The 24,787-nt window shown below is 42.7% G+C and overlaps 1 protein-coding gene across 1 annotated transcript in view; it reads right to left on the reverse strand.

The window, feature by feature from the left end:
• Positions 1 to 10,140: 10,140 nt before the first annotated feature.
• Positions 10,141 to 24,787, reverse strand: part of LOC143854963 (gamma-tubulin complex component 2-like) — a 55,523-nt gene continuing 40,876 nt past the window's right edge. The window contains exons 20-21 of the mRNA XM_077365116.1: positions 11,523 to 11,722; positions 10,141 to 11,427 (exon numbers count right to left, since the gene is read on the reverse strand). Coding sequence (XP_077221231.1) covers positions 11,301 to 11,427; positions 11,523 to 11,722 — 327 coding nt within the window. The 3' untranslated portion in view covers positions 10,141 to 11,300. The remainder of the gene's footprint in view (positions 11,428 to 11,522; positions 11,723 to 24,787) is intronic.

Genomic DNA, 24,787 nt, shown 5'->3' on the forward strand with positions numbered 1-24,787 from the left:
CCCTATATATTTTGGGAAAATAACCAAAAAAAGCCCTTTTTTCAAAAATAACCAAAAAAAAGCCCTTTTTCGCACTAATCTGGAAAAGGCAGGGACATTTGAAAACAACCGGTGAATTCCACTGTTCATATTTTGGAAAGGCTTTTAACCTTTCGACTAAACTATTCGCATGTCTTTTTTGTTTTTTACTTTTTTAAACTTACCTCTGTGTCGACGGAAAAAACTTACGCCATCCCCGATGAAGCCCGCCATTTTTACACGCCGTTGAAGCATGTCGTTGACGCATACCGTTCAAGCACGACTTAGTTAGTAGGTTTTCTCATCTTCCATATTACATTTAGGCTCTGTTCACTTGTTTTTCTCATCTTCCATATTACATTTAGGCTCTGTTCACTTGTTTTTCCGAAAAAGGAAAAGAAAGGGTTTTCCGGGAATCTGACGTGCATTAGGAAAAGAAATCCAGAAAAACTGTGTAGGAAAAGGTTTCCCGCGCCTGTTCACGTGCGCAGGAACTGTGCAGGAAAAGGTTTCCCGAGAAATTGCTTGCCCACCTTTTTTCACTAGTTTTCCTGGGAAAGCAAATCCAACCAAAATAGTGGGATTTGGTTTCCCACACTTGTGAGAAAAGAGACATTTCCACATCATTTTTGGCAGTTTCCATGTCATTAATTGACATTTTCCACCTAGGCTTGTTACTTTCTCAGGAAAGCAAGTGAACACCAGAATTCTGTCTTGTCAAGGAAAAAAGAGGCTGTTTTCCAGGGATTTGCTTTCCCGGGAACGCAAGTGAACAGAGCCTTAGGGATTTGTTAGGCTTTTTTGTGTGGAGAACCATTACTGAGAACCCTCTAAACCACTAGCAATGGTTCAAGGAAAAAAGAGGCTGTTTTCCAGGGATTTGCTTTCCCGGGAACGCAAGTGAACAGAGCCTTAGGGATTTGTTAGGTTTTTTTGTGTGGAGAACCATTACTGAGAACCCTCTAAACCACTAGCAGTGGTTCAAAGTGTCCAAATAGTGGTTCAAAATGTTCAAATAGTTGTTCAAAATATAAAAATAGGCGTAATAGTGGTTTATAGTGAGAAATTGGTGGTTGAAATCTGTAATTAATGGTTAAAAGTGGTTCAAAGTGTCCAAATAGTGGTTCAAACTGTTGAAATAGTGGTTCAAAATGTGAAAATAGGTGTAATAGTGGTTTGTAGTGACAAATTAGTTGTTGAAATATGTAATTAGTGGTTCCAAGTGGCCAAATAGTGGTTCAAAATGGTTCAAAGTGTCTATAGTGAGAAATTAGTGCTTAATATCTGTAATTAGTGGTTCAAAGTGTCTATTTAGTGGTTCAAACTGTCTATATAGTAATTCAAAGTAGGGCTGCAACTCGGGTCGGGCGGGTCGGGTTTTGGAGAACCCAACCCTACCCGAGAAATATCTCGGGTCGGGTCGGGTCGGGTTTTTTTTCAGAAAACCCACGATTCCCAAACCCGGCCCTACCCATGATAAATCTCGGGTCGGTTCGGGTCGGGTCGGGTTTTTTCACGTTGACCCAAATTTTTAAGGAAAATTCTTGTTTGGCAAGGCAACTAAACTCATAGAAGCAGAAATTACACTCACATTACACTTGAATCAAACAATGATGTAATTATACTCACATCACACTTGAATCAAACAATGCTGTAATCAAACAATGTTGTAATTACAATCAAATAATGCTGAATCAAACACTTGAATCAACTCAACTCATAGAGGCAGAAATTACACTCACATACAGTAACAGTGGGTGCGTGGGTTTTCACTTTTAACTTTGGGATAATTACATTTACACCCCCTCTAGTTTCTGACACATCCACTTCCACCCCTATAGTTTAAAACGTGACAAATACACCCCTCTAGTTTCAATTTGTTTAAGGTTTGCCCCCTCAGCTGAAGGTTCGTCCATAGATTGAGGGGTTAGGATGATCCGACGGAGCTTATTTTTTGGGCACACCATATCTATGTCAGGACCCATCAAATGAACGCTTTGGATCATCCAAATAATGTGGGCCCCTACCCGAATCCAAACACTACCAAAAAATGATCCAAATAATGTGGGCCCACATTGTTTGGATGATCCAAAGCATTCATTTGATGGGTCCTGACATAGATAGGGTGTGCCCAAAAAATCAGCTCCATCGGATCATCCTAACCCTTCAATCTATGGATGAACCTTCAGCTGAAGGGGCCTACCTTAAACAAGTTGAAACTACAAGGGTGTATTTGTCACGTTTTAAACTATAGGGGTGGAAGTGGATGTGTCAGAAACTAGAGGGGGTGTAAATGTAATTATCCCTTTAACTTTTAACTATCAATAGAAAAAATGTACATACTATAACTTATGTAACTCGGGTCAGGTCGGGTCGGGCCCCTTCAAACCCGGCTCGACCCAAGATTCATGCGGGTTTTTGAATGCTAAACCCGGCTCGACCCGAAACCCATGAAACCTGAACCCGACCCAGGCTATTTTCGGGTCGGGTCGATGCGGGTCGGGTAAAACCCGGCTCGAGTTGCAGCCCTAATTCAAAGTGTCCAAATAGTAACTCTAAATGTGAAAATGGGTGTAATAGTGGTTTATAGTGACAAATTAGTGGTTTACATCTGTAATTAGTGGTTCAAAGTATTCAAATAATGGTTCAAAGTGTTTATAGTGAGAAATTACCGGTTGAAATATGTAATTAGTAGTTGAAAATTATTCAAAGTGTCTATTTAGTGGTTCAAAGTGTCCAAATAGTGGCTCAAATGTGAAAATAGGTGTAATAGTAGTTTATATTAACAAATTAGTGGTTTACAATTCTCTTGAACGCGCAACATATTTTTCTGTGGCGAAGCCCCTGGTAAGTACTACAAAATTACTTTAATCAATTATAACATATTTTAAAACCCTTACTGTTAGCCCAAAGTTGCCCATGGGTTCAACTAATCATCTTCTCCTTGTTGTTTTGATGCTAGCAAACCCAAATTAATTAGTCTTTATAGACTAATGTATTGCTTTGTAGTGTTGTGCCTTAGACAAAAAATTCACTTGTCAATCTAAAGATAGTACATATAACACAATATAACTCAACACATGGCCTACAGATCAACATGCATAATGAACCAAACAAGCTTGTACATACATTGGAGACATCATCCTTGGAAGATATTCAATTCAAGAGCTCAAGTCAAAGATCCCACAAACATGCCTTGCAAAGTGCCAAGAGAAGCTTGGAGATGAACTAGCATTTGTGACCTTCTCATGTACCATTGAAGATGTTCAATTCAAAGAATGGAGAAAGTCATAAGGCCCAAAGCAAGTTGAAGATTTCACTCATGATGCAGAACGCATGGCGTTAATCAAATCTTTTATTTTTTATTTCTTATTTTCGTCATTTATTTATAGTATTTTTTGGGGCGTCAAAACTTATCTATTTAGCTTGGTTTTGGTGTGTTTAGAAAGGATTTTTGATTACCTATCTAGAGAGCCCAAGATTACGCGATTTGGACTTGATTTGGCTAAGTTATAGGCCATTTTAGGATATGGTAAGTTTTTATTACGGGATTACTATTTTAGGATTGTCTTAGAGATATTTCTTGCTTTTATTTATGTTGCTTTAGATAGAAGATGAAGAATAATTGTTAGGCAAGTATGTAGGGTTATTATTCTTAGGTTTTAGATCTTTATATTATGTAATGGCATGAGAAAAGAAAGATAGATTGAATAAAGTTTATTTTTGGGACATCTCTTGTGAAGACAGCATTGGCTCTTTCATGTGGGTGAAGGAGCTTGGCTCCTTTCACGTGTTATATTAGAGTTTTTTCCCAAAATTGTGGCATGGGTTTTCAAACCCCCACAAGATTATTGTAGTTGCTGCTTGTGGTGATCTCCATCTTGTAGTTGTTGCTCTCACACTCCCTGCATCAGTTGGTATCAGAGCACAAGGGATCTATGACGAATGCCCTACAAGAAAAAAAAGTCGTTGCACCTAATGTCGGCCAGCCTGATCTAGCCGCGAAGAATGAAGAACTCCAACAACATGTGAAGACTTTCACACAGTTAGCACTACTCGAAACACGCATCCAGGAGAAGACGGCCATGGATCTGAGAGTGACTTCGAGAGCCCTTTTCAAGCCCTTATAAAAAAAAAAGCTTCATGTAAGGTATCAAGAGAAGATGAAAAAAAAGAAGAATGGAATAATTGAAGGTTGGTGCAATGCCGAAAATCAGATTTGGAGGCCGAACTGAAGTTGGACGAACTGAATGGGCCGCACTGAAGTTTGGACGAACTGAATGGGCCGCACTGAAGTTTGGATGAACTGCTTCACTGTAGCAGTTTTTTGTTCTTTTGCGCAAACTTTGCGTTCAGTTCGGCTTAAGAACGAATTAAGTAGGACGAACTGAGTAGGCCGAACTAAGTAGGCCGAACTGAAGTTGGACGAACTGAGAAGGCCGCACTGAAGTTTGGACGAACTGCTTCACTGTAGCCGTTTTTTGTCCTGTTTCACTAACTTTTGGTCTAGTTCGGCTTAAGGACGAACTGAGTAGGCCAAACTAAAGTTGGACGAACTGAATGGGCCGCACTGAAGTTTGGACAAACTACTTCACTGTAGCAGTTTTTTATCAGGTTTCGCTAACTTTGCGTCCAGTTCGGCTTAAGGACGAACTGAGTAGGCCGAACTGAAGTTGGACGAACTGAATGGGCCACACTGAAGTTTGGACAAACTGCTTCACTGTAGCAATTTTTTGTTTTCTTGTGCAAACCTGGCACCCAGTTCGGCTTAAGGACGAACTGAGTAGGCCGAACTTAAGTTGGAGGAACTGGGTAGGCCGACTGAAGTTGGACGAACTGAATGGGCCGCACTGAAGGTTGGACGAACTGCTTCACTGTAGCAGTTTTTTATCCTTTTACACAAACTTTGTGTCCAGCTCGGCTTAAGGACGAACTGAGTAGGCCGAGCTGAAGTTGGATGAACTGAATGGGCCGCACTAAAGTTTGGACGAACTGCTTCACTGTAGCAGTATTTTGTCTTGTTTCGTAAACTTTGCATCTTGTTCGGCTTAAGCACGAACTGAGTAGGCTGAACTGAAGTTTGGACGAACTGCTTCACTGTAGCAGTTTTTTGTCCTTTTGCGCAAACTTTCTGTTCAGTTCGGCTTAAGAACGAACTAAGTAGGCCGAACTGAAAGGGTCGCACTGAAGTTTGGACGAACTGGTTCATTGTAGCAATTTTTGTCCTGTTTCGCTAACTTTGCGTCCAGTTCGGCTTAAGGACGAACTGAGTAGACCGAACTGAAGTTGAACGAACTGAATGGGCCGCACTGAAGTTAGGACGAACTGCTTCATTGTAGCAGTTTTTTGTCCTTTTGCGCAAACTTTGTGTCCAGTTCGGCTTAAGGACGAACTGAGTAGGCCGCATTGAAGTTTGGACGAACTACTTCACTGTAGCCCAAAGTTAGCATATCGCGCTATATCCTAGTCGGCTTGAGATGACCAGAATTTTGTCTTGTAGCGAATCGCGCTATATCCAGGTCAGCTTGAGATGACCAGAATTTTGTCTTGTAGCGAATCAAGCTATATCCTGGTCGGCTTGAGAAGACCAGAATCTTGTCTTGTAGCGGATCGCGCTATATCCTGGTTGGCTTCAGACGATCTGATTTTTGTCTTTTTGTGGATTGTGTCATACCAGATCGGCTTGGGAAACGGATGAACTGGAAACTGATTCAGGTCAGCCGATTCAGGTCATCCGATTCAGGTCATCCGCCTCAGGTCGGCTTAAAAATGGATGAGCTATAACTTATCCTTCTTTAGGTTAAGTTTTACCCACGCGTTATATCCAGTTCATCCGAATTGAGAATGTATTGGATTCCGGAAGAGCTACTAATCATCCTTTGTGGAACAAGTGTAGAAGTTGTGTTATATCCAGGTTGGCGAAATTCTAGATGACCTGGATTTCCGAACATGGATTTCGGATGAGCTGCCACTTGCTCTTTGTGGGCAAGTGTGAAAGGCTGTGTTGTATCCAGATCGGCCGAATTTTGGATGACTTGGATTTCAGACGAGCTGCCACATGCTCTCTGTGGGCCACTTTGGAAGGTTGTGTTGTATCCAGGTCGGCCAAATTCTGAATGAACTGGTCATCACAACGAGCTTCAGCTAATCGTTTTTTGGATAGGTTTAATCGTTGCATTAGTAACTACTCGATCTTCGACCTAGTTCGAGGCAGGATTTTGGTCCGGAGCGAGCACGTTCAAATCAAGTTAGGAATTAACATTTTAAAGTTTCAACCGAACGGGTCGGTTTCAGGCCCAACCCGAAGTGGGCCTCAGATTTTAGGCCAACATGTCCAACACAAGCTAGGACTCAGATTTTTGGAATTATGTTTATTCTAACCGAACGGGTCAGTTTCAGGCCCAACCCGAGCTGGACCTCATGCTTTAGGCATGTCCAACCCGAGCTGGGACTCAGGTTTTTGGACTTGTGTTTATTCTAACCAAACGGGTCGGTTTCAGGCCCAACCCGAGGTGGACCTCAGGCTTTAGGCATGTCCAACCCGAGTTGAGACTCAAATTTTTGGACTTGTGTTCATTCTAGCCAAACAGGTCGGTCTTAGGCCGAACCCAAGGTGGACCTCAAGCTTTAGGCATGTCCAACCCGAGCTGGGACTCAGGTTTGTGGACATGTGTTTATTCTAACCGAGGAGCTCGCTCTTAGGCCCAACCCGAGGGTGCTTTGACAACAAGGAAATTCACCATAGCAGAGGCTTGGTAAAGTTGGGGATCCTACCAACACCAATAACTCTATGGACCCTTATACTCGAGCGACATTTCCAGGGAACCTACACAGGTCTGAATTGACCGGCTAGAGGCGACTTTCCAGCAAGAGCTTTTGTTTGAAGGCGTGGTAGTACAGAATGTCGACGGAGCTTCCGTTGTCCACCAATATCTTGTGTACTTCGAAATTGACGATAAGCATGGTGATTACCATGGCATCGTCATGGGCGAGAAGCACTCCCTCCAAGTCCTTGTCGGAGAAAGAGATGAATTGATTTGTTTTTTGCTATTTATCAGGGAGGTGCACCGAGCTGACCTGCCTTGCGTAAGCTTCCTGCGCAGAGGACGAGGTTCCTCCCGCCGTTAGGTCACCGATTATGGTTTTAATGACCCCAGCAAGTTATTGATGGTGTTCTTTTCTTCGTGGGCTACTCTGTTCCTGTGGTCTTCGGGGACTTCTGGGGCTTGGAGATCGGTTTTGAATTCTGCGTTCTAGTGTTCTATGAGGACGGGCTCCCCTTTCTACAAAGTCTCTGAGGTGCCCTCTTCCAATCAAATTCTTTATCTCCTCTTTCAAGTGTCGGCACTCGTCAGTGTCATGCCCATGATATATAGTATCGACAATATTTCAACTCATCTCTTTTACTCCCTTTTATCAGCAACTTCGGCGGCCATTTGAGGTACTGCTCATCTCGGATAGTCATGAGTATCTGACTTCTAGGAGCGTTGAGAGGAGTGTAGTCTCCTTCTCTTATTTGTGGGCTGCTATCCGGATCGGCTTCTTCCAGTTCATTCTCTTTCAGATGTATTTCTTCTTGTCTTTGCCCCCCTAGTGGAGTTGTATCCTCCCCACCTGGTGGTTGAATCGTTCTTTCTTGGCTTTGCTCCCGGGTGTAGTTGTAATCTCTGCACCTGGAGGTTGAATCGTCTCATCTGCTTTTCAGGTGGCATTTTGTGTGGGTAAGGTACATTCAACAATGAAGTCTGCCAGTACTTGGGCCTTTATTGCTGGCCTTGGTAAGTACCGGATATCGAACTCACTGAGTTCCAATGCCCACCTCACGAGTCGTCCTAAAGTGTCTGGCCTGTGGAGGATCTGTCTGGGCGGTTGATGGGTCATGAACTTGATCGTGTGTGCTTGAAAATATGGCCTCAGCTTTCGGGCCACCATGATTAGAGCATACGCCAACTTTTCCACCTTCTGGTATCTAGTTTCAGCTTCATGTAAAACCTTACTGACATAATAGATTGGTCTCTATTGATTGTTTTCTTCTCGAACCAATACTGCTGCCAACGCTAGCGGACTCATCGATAGGTACAATACTAACTCTGGGCTACTGACGAGGTTACCAATCTCTCGCAGCCCCTGTTAGGGTAGTTGGAAAAGCTCTGCGAAGGAAGTCATTCGAAGCGCCGTGAAAGAGCATCATGGTTCTGAACGTTTCCAAGTGGTCGACGGGATCAGTGGTTCCATCGTACTGTGGGACTGGCGGCATTTTGAACCCTCTGGGTGCTGGTGCGTGTAACACTTTATTCGTAAAGGGAGGTCTGCTCGAGAATGGCCTTAGAATGGGCTGATTATGATCCTTTGCTAGCTCTTCGATTTGGCGATCTATTTCTTCAAATCTTCGTAGCATTGGATCAGCTCTCTTCTCTATTCGGCTAGCTGGTCTGTTCCTTCTTTCCATAGCGGGACTTGCTGCTGAATCTGAATGACTTTCTGAGCTCTTTCGACGGTGGCGAGATCTTGCATGTTTTGCACTGTCGTCTCTAGCTCGATGTCTATGCGCTGAACGAGACCGGGATCGATGACGGTGATGAGGCTCTGTTCGTGCATGTCTTGTTCTAGAGTGATGGTTCCGTCTTGAAGAGGAGTGGTGAGTCTGATCACGATGGAGAGGTGTGGGCTCTTCCACTTGAGGGTTCAACCTTTCTTGTGGAGGTTGGGAGACTTCTGGACGAGGTTGTTGAGGGACTTGTTGTATCAAGTTCTTATACTGATCGACTAGAGTCCCCTGTTGGAAAAGAGTTTGAATTTGCTCGGGTGTAGGAGGTGAAGCAGGAGTTGGGTGCTCTGAACGAGCTAGACTTCGCTCTGCATTTGCCGGAGGAACAACTACCTGCGAGGCGATTCGCTCGCAAGCTATGCGATGTGATGTTGGTTGGATAAAGGTACCCGAGTACTCTTTCGTCCTGCCATTTGTAATGAGACTTAGAACAGCTTTTAATTCGGGTCCCACGGATGACGCCAATCTGGTACGCCCAAAATCGGTAACAAATAAGGCAGTGATGAAAGAGCTGATCTGGCGAATCCAAGTTGCTAAACTGATTAAAGGATTGTGTCCTACACAGGAGAGCACAAGGTCATAAGACCAACCCAGAGTCGTAGCTCCGGATGGGCCCTTCGACACTCAAGTCAGTAATGAGCACAAAAAGGGAAAACCAAAGCTAGGAATGACGATTCTTTGGGATTCGGTCCCTTACCTTTGAGCCTTAGGAGGCCTTTTATAGTGGAGTGTTGGGTATTGAATTACCCTTTTGCCCTTGGGGACAAGTGTTAGCCTATTAGTGGATCAAACTTTACCCTTTCCTTCATGCCCTTGGACATGTGCAAGATTGTGGTCGGGCAAGGTTTACACTTGATCTTTCATTTTTTAGGCTGTGATGACCCTATTACCCCTTGTTGGTTGATGAGCATGTGGGCTTGCCTTGGTGCCACGTGTTGATCTATGAATGGGGATCTTTTTGACCCCATCACATTGTAATTTGGAACGGATCAAATTCTTGGATTTCTATTTTAGCAGCTGCCAGTGAAAAAAATCATATTTCTAAATTTGCTTTGAAAATAAGAAATTGAAAATCCACAGATGTGGCAATTTCCTTCGCCCTCTTTGCTCCTCAACCTCTCCCCTCCACTAGGAAGTACCCCCATCCTTCTCTGTCTCCCTCTGCATGAGCTGCCGGATCTATTCAATTTGTATTCAAAACTCAATTCCAAATCCAAATACAAAATGGGAGGTATCCAAACGGGCCCATATTGGATTCAAAAATCCAATAATAGGTTTGGTGCTCACAATCGGTTGTTACAATCTCAGCCCACAGCCACCTTACCCATCCATTACTTGAGACGTTGCAGCTAACCACTTCTGGTAGAGAACTCAATTTTTGGCAGGCCTTCAAATTATTTTGTTATGTTTGCAAATATTCCATAGCTGGGAAAAAGGTGTAAAATCCCAACATCTCTCGAAGCAAAAGAAAAAACCAGCGTGCATCATTTGAGTGCGTCACAGATTTGATGAAGCAACATCTTTCTTGTAAGCACATCCCATTCAATGCTTCAAATTGTGTTTGAAGACTCGCATGCCTAACAAAGAACATTTTATGAAGAAAAGAAGATAAAAACGTCCAAACATAGACAAGTTGGTTCCAGTATTTTGCTGTATTTGCAAAAATCCGGTAGCTACCAAAGTAGGCAACATTCAAACCTATCAAATGTTTCAACATTTCAAAGGCCCTGCTTTAGATCTCTTATAGCCAAAACTCATGCCAATCATGCAATTCTAACTTCCTATAACATGCAATCTTTGTTGAACTAGATATAGTTTTTCACCATCCATTTTGCATGGGAAAAAGTACATACTACATGTTAGAATGGGCAATTGGCCTGATGTTTTGGCAATTCTTTTGGTGTGGGAGATCCAAAGCAAGACCTGTCAAATGGACGGTTCAGATCATTCAAAGGTAGGATCAGCTAAATTGCATTACAAAGAGTTCAGGCGCTACTAAAGCACTCCCCGATGACTCATTTCGAGCAGTATTTATATTATACGGCGGTTCTGCCGCTCTCCTGCCCCGGGTCTTGACACAGATGCCATATGTGTACATGCAAATCAGGATCGTGTAGGTTTTGTTTTCCGCCTTTAATCATCATATAGCAAATAAGAGCCAGTTTCACTATGGAGTTCGACGGTCTGTAGAGGACGAAGACCAGCCTCAGCCAGAGAAAGGCTAAGGCAGCAGCATCTGGAGATAAAAATCGATAAAAGGTAAAAAGATAATATGATAACAATCTGCACTAAAAGATACTAAACAATATAATATCTTAACAAAAGAGACTGTTTGATAGCAAAATAGATTGTGCTGGATAAGATCTCTCCCAGGATACGAGTTGTCCATTGTTTGTCACACAACAGTTCAAAACCTATCCTGGAATATGGGATAAAGTCTTACCCATGAAAACCTGCAATCACGCAGCCCATTATAGTAGGATCTATAGGCTTGTTTAGATTGCAAATTTACACACAAATTGCACCTAAAATCCAATTGGATTGAACACGCAAGCTACTCCTAAATCCACCCAAGTTAGTCCTAAATCCCTTAAAATGTGATCCGTAAACTGTCAAGCGAACTATAGCAAAATCAAAACCATTATCTAACAAAAAAAATATATTCATAAACAGGTAAATATAATAAAAAATGAGGCTCAGAGGGCATTAAGAGAATGGTGTCGACTGCTAAGACTCATTGATCAATTCCAATACCCAGAATACATTGTGCGAGATGTGTCAAGTATGGCTCAGCTTGAGAACTGTTGCTTAAGATGGGCCTAAGACTCTGAAGTTCAGTATTGAATTCCTTCTCAAATTTCCTGCATCATAAAGAATTAAAACATGTTCAGTATAAATTGCTTGGAAATTTATTTTTCATCATAATGATTTCCATTGGCTCTAGTCAACAGCTTACATAACAGAATCGGTGACTGTTGTGTCTTCCGCTGACAATTTTAATGCCTGAAATCTATGCCTTGATCTCCTTGGTTTTGATTTTTCCAGTCCAAAAGAACTATCAGTGGTGGTTTCAGGATTGGAAATGTTAATAGATGGTATCAACCATTGAATTGCTGCTGCGTATTGAAGGCATATTGATTTTAGCTTCTCCACCTTCTGCATATGGACATTCTAGCATAAGAGCCAAAAAAGAAAGCTAGGTGGAAGGTAGCAGAACATTTGTGTAGAAACATTAAAGTTACTCGAGTACGAAAAACTTAAGATCAACGCTCTGTTCAAAAGCTCCCCGAGTCAATCATCGACTCACAGGATTCGACTTGGTTTTACCCTGGTAGAGTTCTTGGCCAAGTCAGTTTCTCCCTACCAAGTCAATCGAAAAAAAAAAAAAAAAATTGCACCCAAGTTAATAAAACATTGACTGCATCAATCATTGACTTACACTAGTGGACTACTTTTTACCTTAGCCAAGTTTTTGTCCACGTCCGAGTTTTAAAACATAGTACTAATGAGCCCACTACAATAGAAATGTTTAAGATGACGCTGAAAATATTATTTGATTTCCAACAGTTTGTGCTAACACATGCATCTGTGGTTAAATGAGCCCAATTGTACAAATAAGCACAAAATCTAGGTTTTTCCAGTATTGGTTACAGATGGACTTAATCTAGCTTGAAATTAAGGCACGGAACAGAAATGTGAAAACAAAGAAGCTCACATTACCCCGGTTTCCAGAACAGGAAAAATCAAAGATGGTTGGCCGGAAGAAGGTTCAGTAGAAGTGGCTGAGGAAGGAGATTACCACGCCCTGACAGTCTCTGGGAAAGAGGTGGAAGAAAGGGCTCGCCTGATAGGAAGGGTTAAACAACAACAATGGCCGGTGGAAACCATTCAAGAGTGGGCCAGATGGTTCTGGGATATACCAGATCTGGCAACTCCCCAAAAACTCATCCGGGAAGAAATCCTGTTCAGGTTATCATCAAAAGCTCAGGCAAACTACATCCTTGGGAAGGGTGGAAGAATGCTTGGAGAAAAGATGAAAAAGCTGAGCCTTGGAACCCTACCTACAGAATGGGTGCCAAGACAATATGGATCAGGTTCTATGGGATCCCATTGCACGCCTGGGCCTCATCAACAGTCGAAGCTCTGGGGAGATTATTAGGTTCCATCCTGAAGGTAGAAATGAAGTCGGATGGCGATAAGAATCTGAAATATGGCAGAGAGCCCAGGTATTTACTGTGGACTGGGGGCATTTCTCTGATCATCAATCAGAATGAAAGTGGAAAATCGATGGTATTCGATTGGTGGGTAGGAGAGTTCGGAGAGGAGATTACTCTAGCAGCAGAAAACCTCCAGTGGGAGAGCCAGTGTCAACCGTTCAACTCTGCTGTACTCAACTCAACTAAGCCTTTGTCAACCGTTCAACTCTGTTGTGACGAGAAAAAAATAAAATGGAGCTTCGAATCGCTAGCCATGGCGGTAACTGGCGGCCGGTGTCGTACCATTCTTCCTCTGGCTCAAGACGACCTCCAGCAAAAAACCAGTACGTTAAATCTGGGCGGTTGGATGTATCTAATGCAATCAACGTCAAAGATGACATGTTCACAGTAAAAGACTAGGAAAAATCAACAGGCGGACAGATAGAAAAAAGGGCTTAAGTGGAGAACATCGCAACCATCCATTCAAATTTCAAATCCCCCTTATAGGAAAGCCATCGCAATCAATTTCCTTCAAGGAAAATCGTCAATTAATGGGCCGTTACAGCCATGTAGCATCCGACTTCGAGTAAAAGCACATAGTGGGAGAAAAGTTAGCGGCTACAGAAAGCCATGCCAACCACTTCGTGCCATGTGTCCAGGATAATCCTAAGAATCAAATCAAGGGTATGAATACGTCCGGTGTGATAGACCATCTCACGATAGAGGTGCCAAATGCCCAAGCTCATCCTGCGCTTAAAGTTAAGCAAAACAAAATGTATCGGGTTGATCTAAGTAATTACAATCATAACGGGGCCCAGAGAAATTAGCCAAAAAAAAAAATAGCCAAGAAGGTGTGCCTTAAGGAAGCTACACCTCGTCGTTGTTTAAACTACGATGACATTTTGGACTTTCTTTGGGAGCAGACAGTAAAGACAGCTAAAAATAGAAATAGGGTAGAGGTAAGGAAGAAATCCAGAGTTCAGGTAAAAACTAAGCCCTGTCCCTCGCGAAGACAAAATTATCGATGGACGGAGGTGGAAAATTCTTTAATTAAGAATTATCTTCATTCTTTAATTAAGAAAAGAATAAAAGGGCTCGCTTTTTTACCGTTAGGAGTAGGTAACCCATGCCCTGTCTTTGTTTCTATTGCATTCTATCTCATCGTATCACATTCTGTTCTACGATATTTGAGAATCACCGTCAATACCTCGGTGTCGATCCGGGATAATCCTTTGTTCCACAGCCGATGGCAGCTCTGGAGTATTTGTGGAAGAAATCAAGCAAAGTCTCACTTTCATCATCCACGAACAAGATCGTTGCATCGGGTATGTCTAGGACCCCAAAACCTTTGGACCAAAGTCCTCTCGAGGAAAAGTGCACCCGGCTTCAAACCTCGCACAATCTATCAGTTCAAATGGTTGACAAAGCTTCAGCCAAGTTAAAAAATTTGTCAAAGCCGATAGGTATACAGAATGAGAGCGAAGATCCACAGACCGAATCTTCGAGAAATGGGTCCTGGATGTCTAAAGATAACACTTATGAAATGGGGAAAAACTATGGAGGAAGATTCTCTACAGAAGGACTTGAGAGGGACCCTAAAAAAGGTCCTAGACCAAAGAGAACGAAAAATCCTCATCGAATCATACGAACATCTCCCTTTCATCAAGTGGTAGTCCATCTCAGAGAGAACAAGAAGTTGTTACTGATCTAGACTCTTTGGAAGCTAAGCAAGAAGAATTGCTCCAAATGAACAAGGACCTGGGTATCTCTTCTAAAGAGAAGGAAGACCAAACTAAAGCCATGATAAAGGAAATTGAAGACGCTTGTTGCAAAAACCACGAAGAAATCAAGAGCTAAAGGCTCGAGGGGACTGACCGCTTTGGCCTAAAGGAAGGAATGAATGGGAAATTCAAATACAATTACAAATGAAAATAATCTTTTGGAATGTTTAGAGGAGTGGGAGCTGATGAAAAGAAAACGGCAGGCAAGGAACTTCAGGGAAAGGGAGGGGTTAATATATTAGTGATCATTGGGTCTAAAGTGGGAGGAGTAACGGAGACACTAATCATTAATTTGTGCGGAAGAAGCAACAGAGAGTGGGTAGCCCTAAACGTCAAGGGATCAGCAGGCGGGATAATTGTCATTTGGAATGAAACCAGATTTGCTGCAGACAAGACTTCAGTGAAAGAATATACGTCTGTTTCAAAAGGAAGGAGCAACTCTAAAACGATGACTATTAGGGACGTTTTCAGAAGCCGTTGAATCCTTCCTCCGGTGGCCGCCGTCCCGGACTTTCCGATGGATTCTCTTACCTGCTCGTGTGGATTTAACCTTGACCATGCAGTGGATCACTTCCAAAATTTCCTTGAAGCAGGGTATCATGCTCTGGAAGTTTTTGAATCCTTGGGGATCCTTAATATTTGCTGTCGGAGGACTCTAAGTTTATACGGGCAAGGTGACAACCTGGTAAGGTCTCAATGGGCTCCTCCCAGATCCCATTTGGGTCCTTGGGAAGTATCGAGGACAGGGACACCAGAGCGAGACGGTTGGAGTTTGGAGCCAGAAGAATCCCTGGCCGTAGAGCCACTGAATTTAACTGTCGATTGCCCTCTAATGGTAGCGATTGGATGTGATCGAAATGTCAATACAAAAACTTTGGATCGCGTAACGTCTGCAGAAAATGCTCAGAGCCTAAGACCATATTGGCCCTAGCCATGGTCTGGAGGCTTAAAGTGGGCCCCTCTTAGGCTGATGTACTTACTGACCCCTTGGCCCTTGAGATCTCGATTACCTTGGTGGAGGAAAGAAAGAAGAGTTTAAAGAACTGCCTCATTGGGAGTTTGAAAACTAGATCTTGGTTGCGGGAGGACGTATGGGAGCGGGCTAAAAGACATTGGGGCCTTCTGGATTTGCAAAAGCCTTACTCCATTAACTCAACGGATATTCTGTTTGTTTTGAGTCAGAATCACAGGCGACTGCCATTCGCAGGCGTGGAGGTGATGCACTGTGGGGGTACCTCTCCTCCCTTCAGCCGTGGTTTCCGGCATATAACACGGGTGATAGAACCATTAGGGTTAGATTTTATGATATCCGTCTTGATGCATGGTCAACGTCAACTGTGGAGACCCTTGGGCAACACCTGGGCCAGGTGGTCCAAACTCAGCTCTTTGGTAATCATGACCACTGTATGGACATTCGCCTCAGCCTTGGTCATAACTTCCCTTTGGAAATCTATCCCCTCATCCATTAACCTAAGAGTGGATTCCAGCATTTACTATGTTGGAGTTAAGATGACCTTTGAGGATAGTATTAAAAGTCTAGCTTTGTCCGTAATGGGAGAATCAAGCAGAAAGAATAATTTGGCTACTTGTGAGGCCCTGAGCAGGCGTCCGACGCCCAGTCGCCGACGATGGTTGATCCACCAGAAAGGGTGACAGATGCTAATCCTGAGGTCTGTGATAGCGTCAGGGAGCCGTTGGTGGGCCCTTATTTGAATTTTGAATTATCTAAGTCCTTGCCTGGTCCCGCTGACACCAACCCACCTAGAAAGTCAGAAGACAAAAAAGCTGGTGTGCTTGGGAGAATGGGAGGTGGAGTCAGTCTAGAGTTGGATCGGCCTATAAATCATTAATAGCTGCAGCACGAGGCGAGAAAGGAAAAGCCTTTTGTAAAGATATCATTGACAATTGTATATTGAGGAGAAAAAGGCCCTAAAAATAAAAACCAGATTTAATAATGAAAGTAAAGGGTCAAAGGAGAAACACCTGCGTACATGAAAAGGTAATATACCCCGTAGAAATTCAGAAGTATGGGTGTTAGCTACTCGAGGTGGTCTCTCAGTAGTCTTTACAAAAAAACTTAAAGGTATATTTAGGAAAGAGGATCGCAAGAGGAGACTGGTTGTTGACTCTCAGAAACTCCTTCGAAATTTCGATATCACCACTACACCAGATATGCCAGGAAAGGAAGCGACTCAGGGTGGAAACTCGCCGGCCACCCAGGATTTTTCGTATGTGGCTGGAGATATCTAACTACTAAAAGATCTTCGCTATAATAAAAAGCTAGCTAGGAAGGAGTCACCCACCCCTGGTGAAGCTTAACTCAGCCCACTAAAGAAGCGTTGGGAACAGCTAAGGAGTAACACCAGCATCGACCTTAACTCTGAATCGACAAGTGATAAGGAATTGCATCTACCTCTCCTTGAACTCCCCATGTTCAGCAAAATTCTAGAAAAGGACAGACGCACCCGGCGACGCCTTTGAGAGGAGGAAAGAAGGACTGTTATTAGGGACCTGGAGAATAATCGAGGCAACCTGAATTTTGAGGCAGCTGTTACCTCGGTCATTTTAGGACGTGAAATAGACAAGCGAGCCGGGGAGCCCAAGGGCCTAGTGGAGACCCTAAATGTAAGGCAACACGGGTTGATGATAGCTCAGAAGAATTAAGGAGTCATGGATCGTTCTCGGAAGAGTTTGATGACTTGTTAACAATGGGGGATGTATTTAGTATTGAATACGAGGAAGACTTGGGGGCAACCAAAGACATGTTTCTCGCAATGGCGGCAAGAAATAAGATAGAGAAGGAGGCAAGAGAAAAAGAAGCTGAAAAGAAGGCTAGGAAAGGGGTTTAAGCAATTAGCTCCTATGTTAGCTCAGTACTTCTTCTGAGATGAGCTTAAGATTAAAGGGAGGATGATTGATGTCTTGAATAGTTGGTAGCTTAAGGAGTCTTTTTGGAACCCGTAGAAGAGGTCATGGGAACAAATTTAAGTATGGAAGGGCATTGATAAGTTTTCGCCACTCGGGGCATTTCTGTCACTCCCTTTTTGAGGATTTGCTATGTTCTGATTAGCCTCTGTAAGTATTCCTGAGGAAGTATCAGACTGGACGAAACGATGAAGAGCTTCACCAATATTAGCCTGGAGGTTTTAGTTGATTGATTTGGGAATCTCAACTTTTCGGTGGCAGGTTTGTTGATGGTAAATCCTGTTGACACCCAACCAAGATAGCTAATGATTAATAGAAGTGTTATATTCCTGTCTATATCCAGAAAGGTTTTCTTGTATAGATACTTTAGCCTCGCTATACATTTTTGGAGATTCATGTTTGATTTAGAGCTTCGGAACTTTAGAGTGCAAGTTTGATCTCTGTTAGAAAATCTAGTTTATCCGCAGTTCTAGAGGGGTACAGTTGTAGGTGCAAAAAGAATGTTATGGGAGTTGTAAAGAAAACAGGCTGTTGAAAGGAAGTAAGGAATAGTTCAGGATATTGTACTTTTCTTACTTTTTACATCTTCGATTTGGCCTCGGAAATGCCCATGCCTATATCCTTTAATATTTTGTAAAGCAAGATGGGACTCCTGGTCCCGAATGCTACCTTAATATTAATGAAATTTTGTCAATTTTCAAAAAAAAAAGAAAATGTATGTTTCATATTCAGGAAATCGATGAAGGATTGAATAGGCATTGGATATAAGTGGGGATTTTAATATTGTGAGATTCTCGCACGAGAAAAATCGGGCTGGAAGTGCTACATTAAGTATGCTGAAACCATCCAATTTCATTCAGGACAGTGAAATGGTGGACCTCCCACTGGAGAGGGACAAATATAAATGGACCAACAATCAAGATAATCCTATCCTCGGCAAATTAGACCGAGTACTGATTTCAAAAGACTTGAAGGAGAATTATTTACTCATTTTCCCTATGATTTTGTGGACACGGACACGGGTGTCGCGTGTCGACACGGACACGGAGTGTCGGACACGGCGACCTCCCAAAATTCAGAAACGGGGACACGGCTACCAATAAGGACACGGCTACCAAAATGGGGGACATGGCTATACATACACACATAATAAATAAGAAATGTTGGCAATGATCCATAGAACTACTAAATATCATCACATAATATTCTAATGCCAACATGTTTCTGTCATGCTAGTGATGCATTCTACCGACTTATTTAAATGACTAGACCATGCAAAATTAATGGGACCTTTGTACACTTAAGAAGTATATGAAGATTGTAGACTATTATAGAATGATTCTTAGATATGAACATGGATTAACATGTTTTGATAGTTTGATTTCACTCACAGATATGGCCTTTTATTATTTAAACACAAGTGAAAGGCTATTACAGTTTCCAAAAATGATAGGTCTGGTAGCAGGCACTTTTTAATGTATAAGAGGTATATATCCCTTTATTTTTAAAACAAGTACAATAATTAAATAAGTCCCCCTTTATGTTTAAAACAAGTAAAATAATTAAATAAGTCTAGAAAAATCGTCACATGGATAATAGATCACTCAACATATGCCTACTACGCCTATTTTACTCACCTAGATTTTTAGTAGCTATGAATGCGATTGATTTCAAGAGTACTGTTGCTGTGAGTTTCTCCTTTTTTTCCTGTGTTAGAGTGTTTTAATAGCATGGAAAATTGCTTTTTTCAGCAACCTTGCTGTTGACAACTATTATTGATGTTGACACTTGACCTAAGAAGCACGGGTACTCTCCAGAGGCCCACGTACCCGTGTCGGGTGCGTATCGGGTGCGGGTGCTCTTGGGTACTCTTTGGGTGCGTACCGGGTACGCACCCAGGTTTGTGTACGTATCGGGTGCGCATCCGGTTCAAATTAAATCGAAAATTACAGATTTACAATAGAGGGGCTGTCCCAATTAACAAAAGGGGGGGTTGAATATATCAAAATATCTATAATATATATATCCCGTAATTAAAAACCTAACAACTTAGAAGTAATATTAGATTTTGGTGAAGTAATATTAGATTTTGGTGATGTTATTGTTATTTGATTGTTCTCCAATTAAATTGTTTGAATTCTTTAACAAAATATTTATTTTTTTTATTTTTATAAATATGTAATAAAATATAAAAATATATTATATTCAACGTACCCCCAACGTTCCTGTATCCTATTGTTTAAAAAAATCACGTATCCACGTACCTGTATTGTGTCGTACCCACACCCCGTACCCGTATCCGTGCTCCATTGCACTTGACACTTGCAGCAACTGTAGTAAATAAAAACTGAATAGTCTGTCAAAGAACAGCTGTCTGTCATGCAAAGTCTGTCAAAGTCTGTCAAAGAACAGTCCATGCAAGACAAGACAATACAAAGTTGTCAGAACAGCATGCAGGAGCAAGGAAAGTCTGGCAGGTTTCTTTTTGGGTGTAACAACATAGGATACTTTTATTTTTTTTACATAATAGAAAACACAGCAGGAAGCCAGCATACGTGTTGAAGCCCGTGTCGACACGTGTCTAGAGACGTGTTCGTGTCGACATGGGCCAAAAGTCAAAAACTGCCGTGTCCACGAATCATAGCATTTTCCAAAGAGCATTCCCAAGTCCTACATCTGATCATTGTCCTATATTACTAGAATTAAAGGATTTTGATAGCGAGCCGAGACCATTTAAATTTGATCCAGCATTGTGGGATATAACATGCTTTGATGACAACATCAAGAAATGGTGGCAAGAAGACATGTTTGAAGGATGAAAGGGTTTCATATCGGCCCAAAAGTTAAAAGTGGTGAAGGGAAAAATAAAAGAACGACAGGAGGCAAACGAAGAAGAGAAGAGATTCAGAAAAGACCAAGTGATGTAGAACCGGGAAGGGAAATAGAAGAAAGAGGAGAAAGAAGAAGAGAAGATTAGAAGTACAAGAGAAGAACTTAGGGAGAAGTAGAATACGAATAGGAGAAGAGAAGAGGAAGAGAAGAATTTAGGGAGAAGTAGAAGAAGAATAGGAGAAGAGAAGAGGAATAGAGGAAGGAGAACTAGAAGTAGGAGAAGAGAAGAATTAGAGGGGAGAAGCCAATAAATCTTTATTCATCAAAAGTTAAAATCCCTAATACATGAGGCCTATATATAGGAGTATATATAAGCCAGGCTCTGGTAGAGTGCAATCACTATGGTTGTTTCTTTTCTTTTCTTTTTTAAAATTAAGGATTTCATTGCACAGAAGAAAATGTACAACGGGGACCAGCAGTCCAAAATATAAGCCCTTACAGGTCAACCTAGGTACAATAGACTCACCCAAGACCCGTATTAATGGGAGAAATTACAGTTCCACTATATTCTCATTGCAATTTACAATCGCGTGCGATAAATTAGCACCCTCCTTTGCATGACCATCCGTCGTTGCTTTTGCCGATCTTCTTTGGTGTGAAATCTGTGGGTGCAAGATACCCACAAGGTCACGGATTTCTTCCAGAATTTGGTACATCTTCCAGGGTCCGCTGCATCTGTTTGATGCCCATGCTATAACATTCAATGAGTCTCCTTCGACAATCAAAGGTCTGATGTTATTTGCCACATACCATTTTAGACCAAACAACAGTCCTTTTGGCCTCCGCCTGATTAGCATCACATTCCCCAGCAGGACCCGAGTAGGACATGATTATACGCCCACTGGAGTCACGTACCACGCCCCCGAAACCACCTTTCCCCGGGTTGCCAAGAGAACTGCCGTCAAAATTCGATTTTAGGTATCCCTCAGGTGGTGGACACCATTGAGGAGAGATGGAGTCCCTTCATTTTCTTTCCGATATGACCGCACTGAATTTTTTTAATATCGCCCCCGTCGAATATGGTATAGCCCCCATCGATTCCGTCCATGATATTATATCCAATTTGATCTGAAGAGCTATATGATTCCGGTGTCAATCATTTCCTTGAAACACTATTATTTCGTTCACCCAAAGGTTCCATATGATTGCGTACGGAATGAAGTTTCACAATGATTGGCCGAGCTTTTCATGGAATGCTCCCCCCCCCCCCAATTCGTGATCACCTTAGAGATGCTCCTCTGCACTACCCAAGATATCCTGAAAAATCTGAAAATATTTATCCATATTGCGTAAGAGTACGGGCAATGGATGAATAGATGGTCGAGCGTTTCTTCCTCAGCTTCACAGAGTACACACCAGCTTGCCATGTGCAAAGATCTCCTCTTCAGATGATCGCAGGTATTGATGCATTCATGTGAAACCGTCCAAGCAAAAGCCGTAATTCGATGGGGGATCGATGCTCTCCATATGCGAGACCGGTTTGAGGGCCTTCCATTGCTACTGTTAATCTCCTGAAAGAAAGATTTCACAGAGAATTCCCCCTCGGGTTCCGATGTCCATATGCATCGGTCAGCCACCTACTCAGACAGATATACCTATGCTAAAGTCTGGAGTAATGTAGCAAGGGAGTTAATCTCACCTTCCTTTAGATTTCTACGAATTCTGATGTCCCGGACAATGTTCCCGTGGCCTTCTCTCACCAGATTATCTGCCGCCGTGGATTCGGGATTAACTGCTAATATGAAAAGATTAGGGTGTGAATCACATAGACATCTCTCCCCCAACCATAGGTCCTTCCAAAATCTCATATTATCTCCCTGCCCCGCCCTGAATTTGATGTAATTTACAAAGAACGGCCTCGCGGATGCAATTGACTTCCAGGAGGATCCCTTCCCCCTAAGTGGGTCTCTGCACATCCAGTCTCCCCATGCCCTTCTGTATTTTCCACCTATGATGGTGTGCCACAAAGCCAATTTTTCAGCCCCAAATCTCCAGTCACTTCCCCAACAGTGATAAATTCTGAAGATTGATTCCTCCAATCCCAAGCCCCCCATTCTTTTTAGACATGCATACCTTTTCCCACTTGAGCAGATGTTTGAGTCCCCCCCCCCCCCTCCAACCCCTTCCCATAGAAACTCCCTTTGTAATTTTTCAATTCGGCTTGCAATCTTGGCGGGTATCTTGAACAATGACATGAAGTATACAGGCATATTGGACAAAGCCGTCTTAATAAGGGTGATTCCACCCCCGAACGATAGATATTTCTTCTTCCACGATGCTAGCTTTGTTTCAATCCTCTCCACGACTGTGTCCCATTATGCCTTCTTGGGGATCCCATAACCCAAGGGGAGGCCCAAGTGAATCATTAGTAATTTACTCACCGTGCATCCCAGAATTTGTGCATATTTTCTGACCAAATGGTCTTTCAGGTTAATGCCTGCAATTCCACTTTTTGAGAAGTTTATCCTTAGGCCCGTTGTTATCTCAAACCACCTGAATAGCCGTCTGAGATTTATAACCTGTGATTCCTCGTCCTTTAAAAGAACCATTGTATCGTCGGCAAACTGCAGGTGAGAGACAGTGTCGGAATTACGATATGCTTTAAGCCCAATAATATAGCCTTTTTCACCCGCTTTTTTAAGTAGGAGACTCAACACTTCAGCTACCATTATGAAAAGGTATGGAGATAAGGGATCGCCTTGCCTGAGACCGCGGGATGACTTGAAGAATCTTCCGGTACTGCATTGATTAGAATAGAGAAATACGCTGAGGATATGCAAGTCATCATCCACCCTCTCCATTTCGTGTCGAATACCATTTTGTTCATGATATATTTCAGCACGCTCCAATCGATGTGATCATATGCTTTCCCCATGTCCACTTTGATGATTATTCCCTGCTCCCCCTCCCGTTTGGCTGTATCCAGAATCTCATTTGCGATGAGGATTCCATCAAGAATCTGTCTCTCCTGCACAAATGCACCCTGAAATTTGGATATGATATCCCCCATAACCTTCAGTCTTAGTGCAAGCACCTTCGCGAGCAATTTGTATAGACTGTGAACCAGGCAGACAGGCCGGAAATCTTTAATTTCAATGGCATCCTCCACTTTTGGTATCAGTGATATGAAGTTGGTATTGGCGGGGCTCTATTCAACTTTCCCCTCTCATGAAATTCCTTCATCAAGACCAAGACATCGTCCTTGATTACAGGCCAGTGATGCTGGTAGAGAGCCGATGGAAATCCATCCAGGCCAGGTGCCTTGTCCTTCTTCAGCTTTCTCAGAGCCTCCTCGATTTCCTCCAGCGAAAACAGTCTTTCTATCCATTCCCTTCTGTCATTCGAAATTCTTTTAAAGGGCAACCCCGCGAGCTTTGGTCTCCATCGATGTTTTTCCGTGTATAAAATTGTATAGTAATCAATGATATGATCTTTTATGACCTCCCTGTTCTCGACCATTCTTCCTCTCACCCGCAAACAATTTATCGAGTTGATCCTTTGTCTCGCATTGGCCATCTGATGAAAGAACAGTATTTTTGTCTCCTTACTTCAGCCATCCCACACGTGACTTTTGGCGCCAACTAATCTCCTCCCTTCGAATAAGTTCCTCATATTCCACCATCAATTCCACCCTCTTCTGGCATTCATCCTCCTCCAACCCATTCAAGGATTCTTTACCCTCCAGCACCTCAAGTTCTGTCATTATAACCGTCTTCCGGTGTTCATTCTTGTGTTTCTCCTGCTTCGCCCAATCCTTTATTTTTGCTGAGTGCATTGAATTTCTCACATAGTACGTAACCTTTCCATCCATTTGGTGATACCCCATCCCACCATTCAGGAATCTTAGAATTGAACTCCTTCGAATCACATAATCCCATATCTAAGCGGAATGGCCTTGGACCACTAGTGAATTGGGCCAGTTCCAGCATCACCGGATTATGGTCGGACATTGGCTTTGGCAATGCCCGCTGATATATTTGAGGGAAGATATCCTCCCATTCCTTATATATGAGAACCCGGTCCAATCTGCTAATGATCAGTCTATCCTGATTATTCGACCATGTATATCTTGCGCCTTCAAGTAGACGATCTATCATCTCACAATTCAAAATGAGGTTTGATAAATTTCGCATCCCAGAATTTCCTTGTGCATCTTTTGCCACCCATCTTCTGTTCGACCTTCCCCAAATCTCATTGATTATATTCTTCGTTACCCCGGACAGTTTTGTTTCGATTATAGCCATTATCTATGGCCCCCTGACCTTGCGCATATCTTTGACCGCCAATTTCTTTCTTTCCGATCCCAACCACCACCACCACCCTCCCTGGCGCCGTTACACGCACCTGCCTCAACACAGGCGTGCCAGATCCCCACTACCCCTCACCTTGCCTTAAGCTGCAGTTGTATTCTCCTTCTCCCTTTCGTC

The sequence above is a fragment of the Tasmannia lanceolata genome, unplaced genomic scaffold (genome assembly GCF_043159265.1).
Source record: "Tasmannia lanceolata isolate RefF3 unplaced genomic scaffold, GAP_Taslan_0.1 ptg000003l, whole genome shotgun sequence".
Lineage (NCBI taxonomy): Eukaryota > Viridiplantae > Streptophyta > Magnoliopsida > Canellales > Winteraceae > Tasmannia > Tasmannia lanceolata.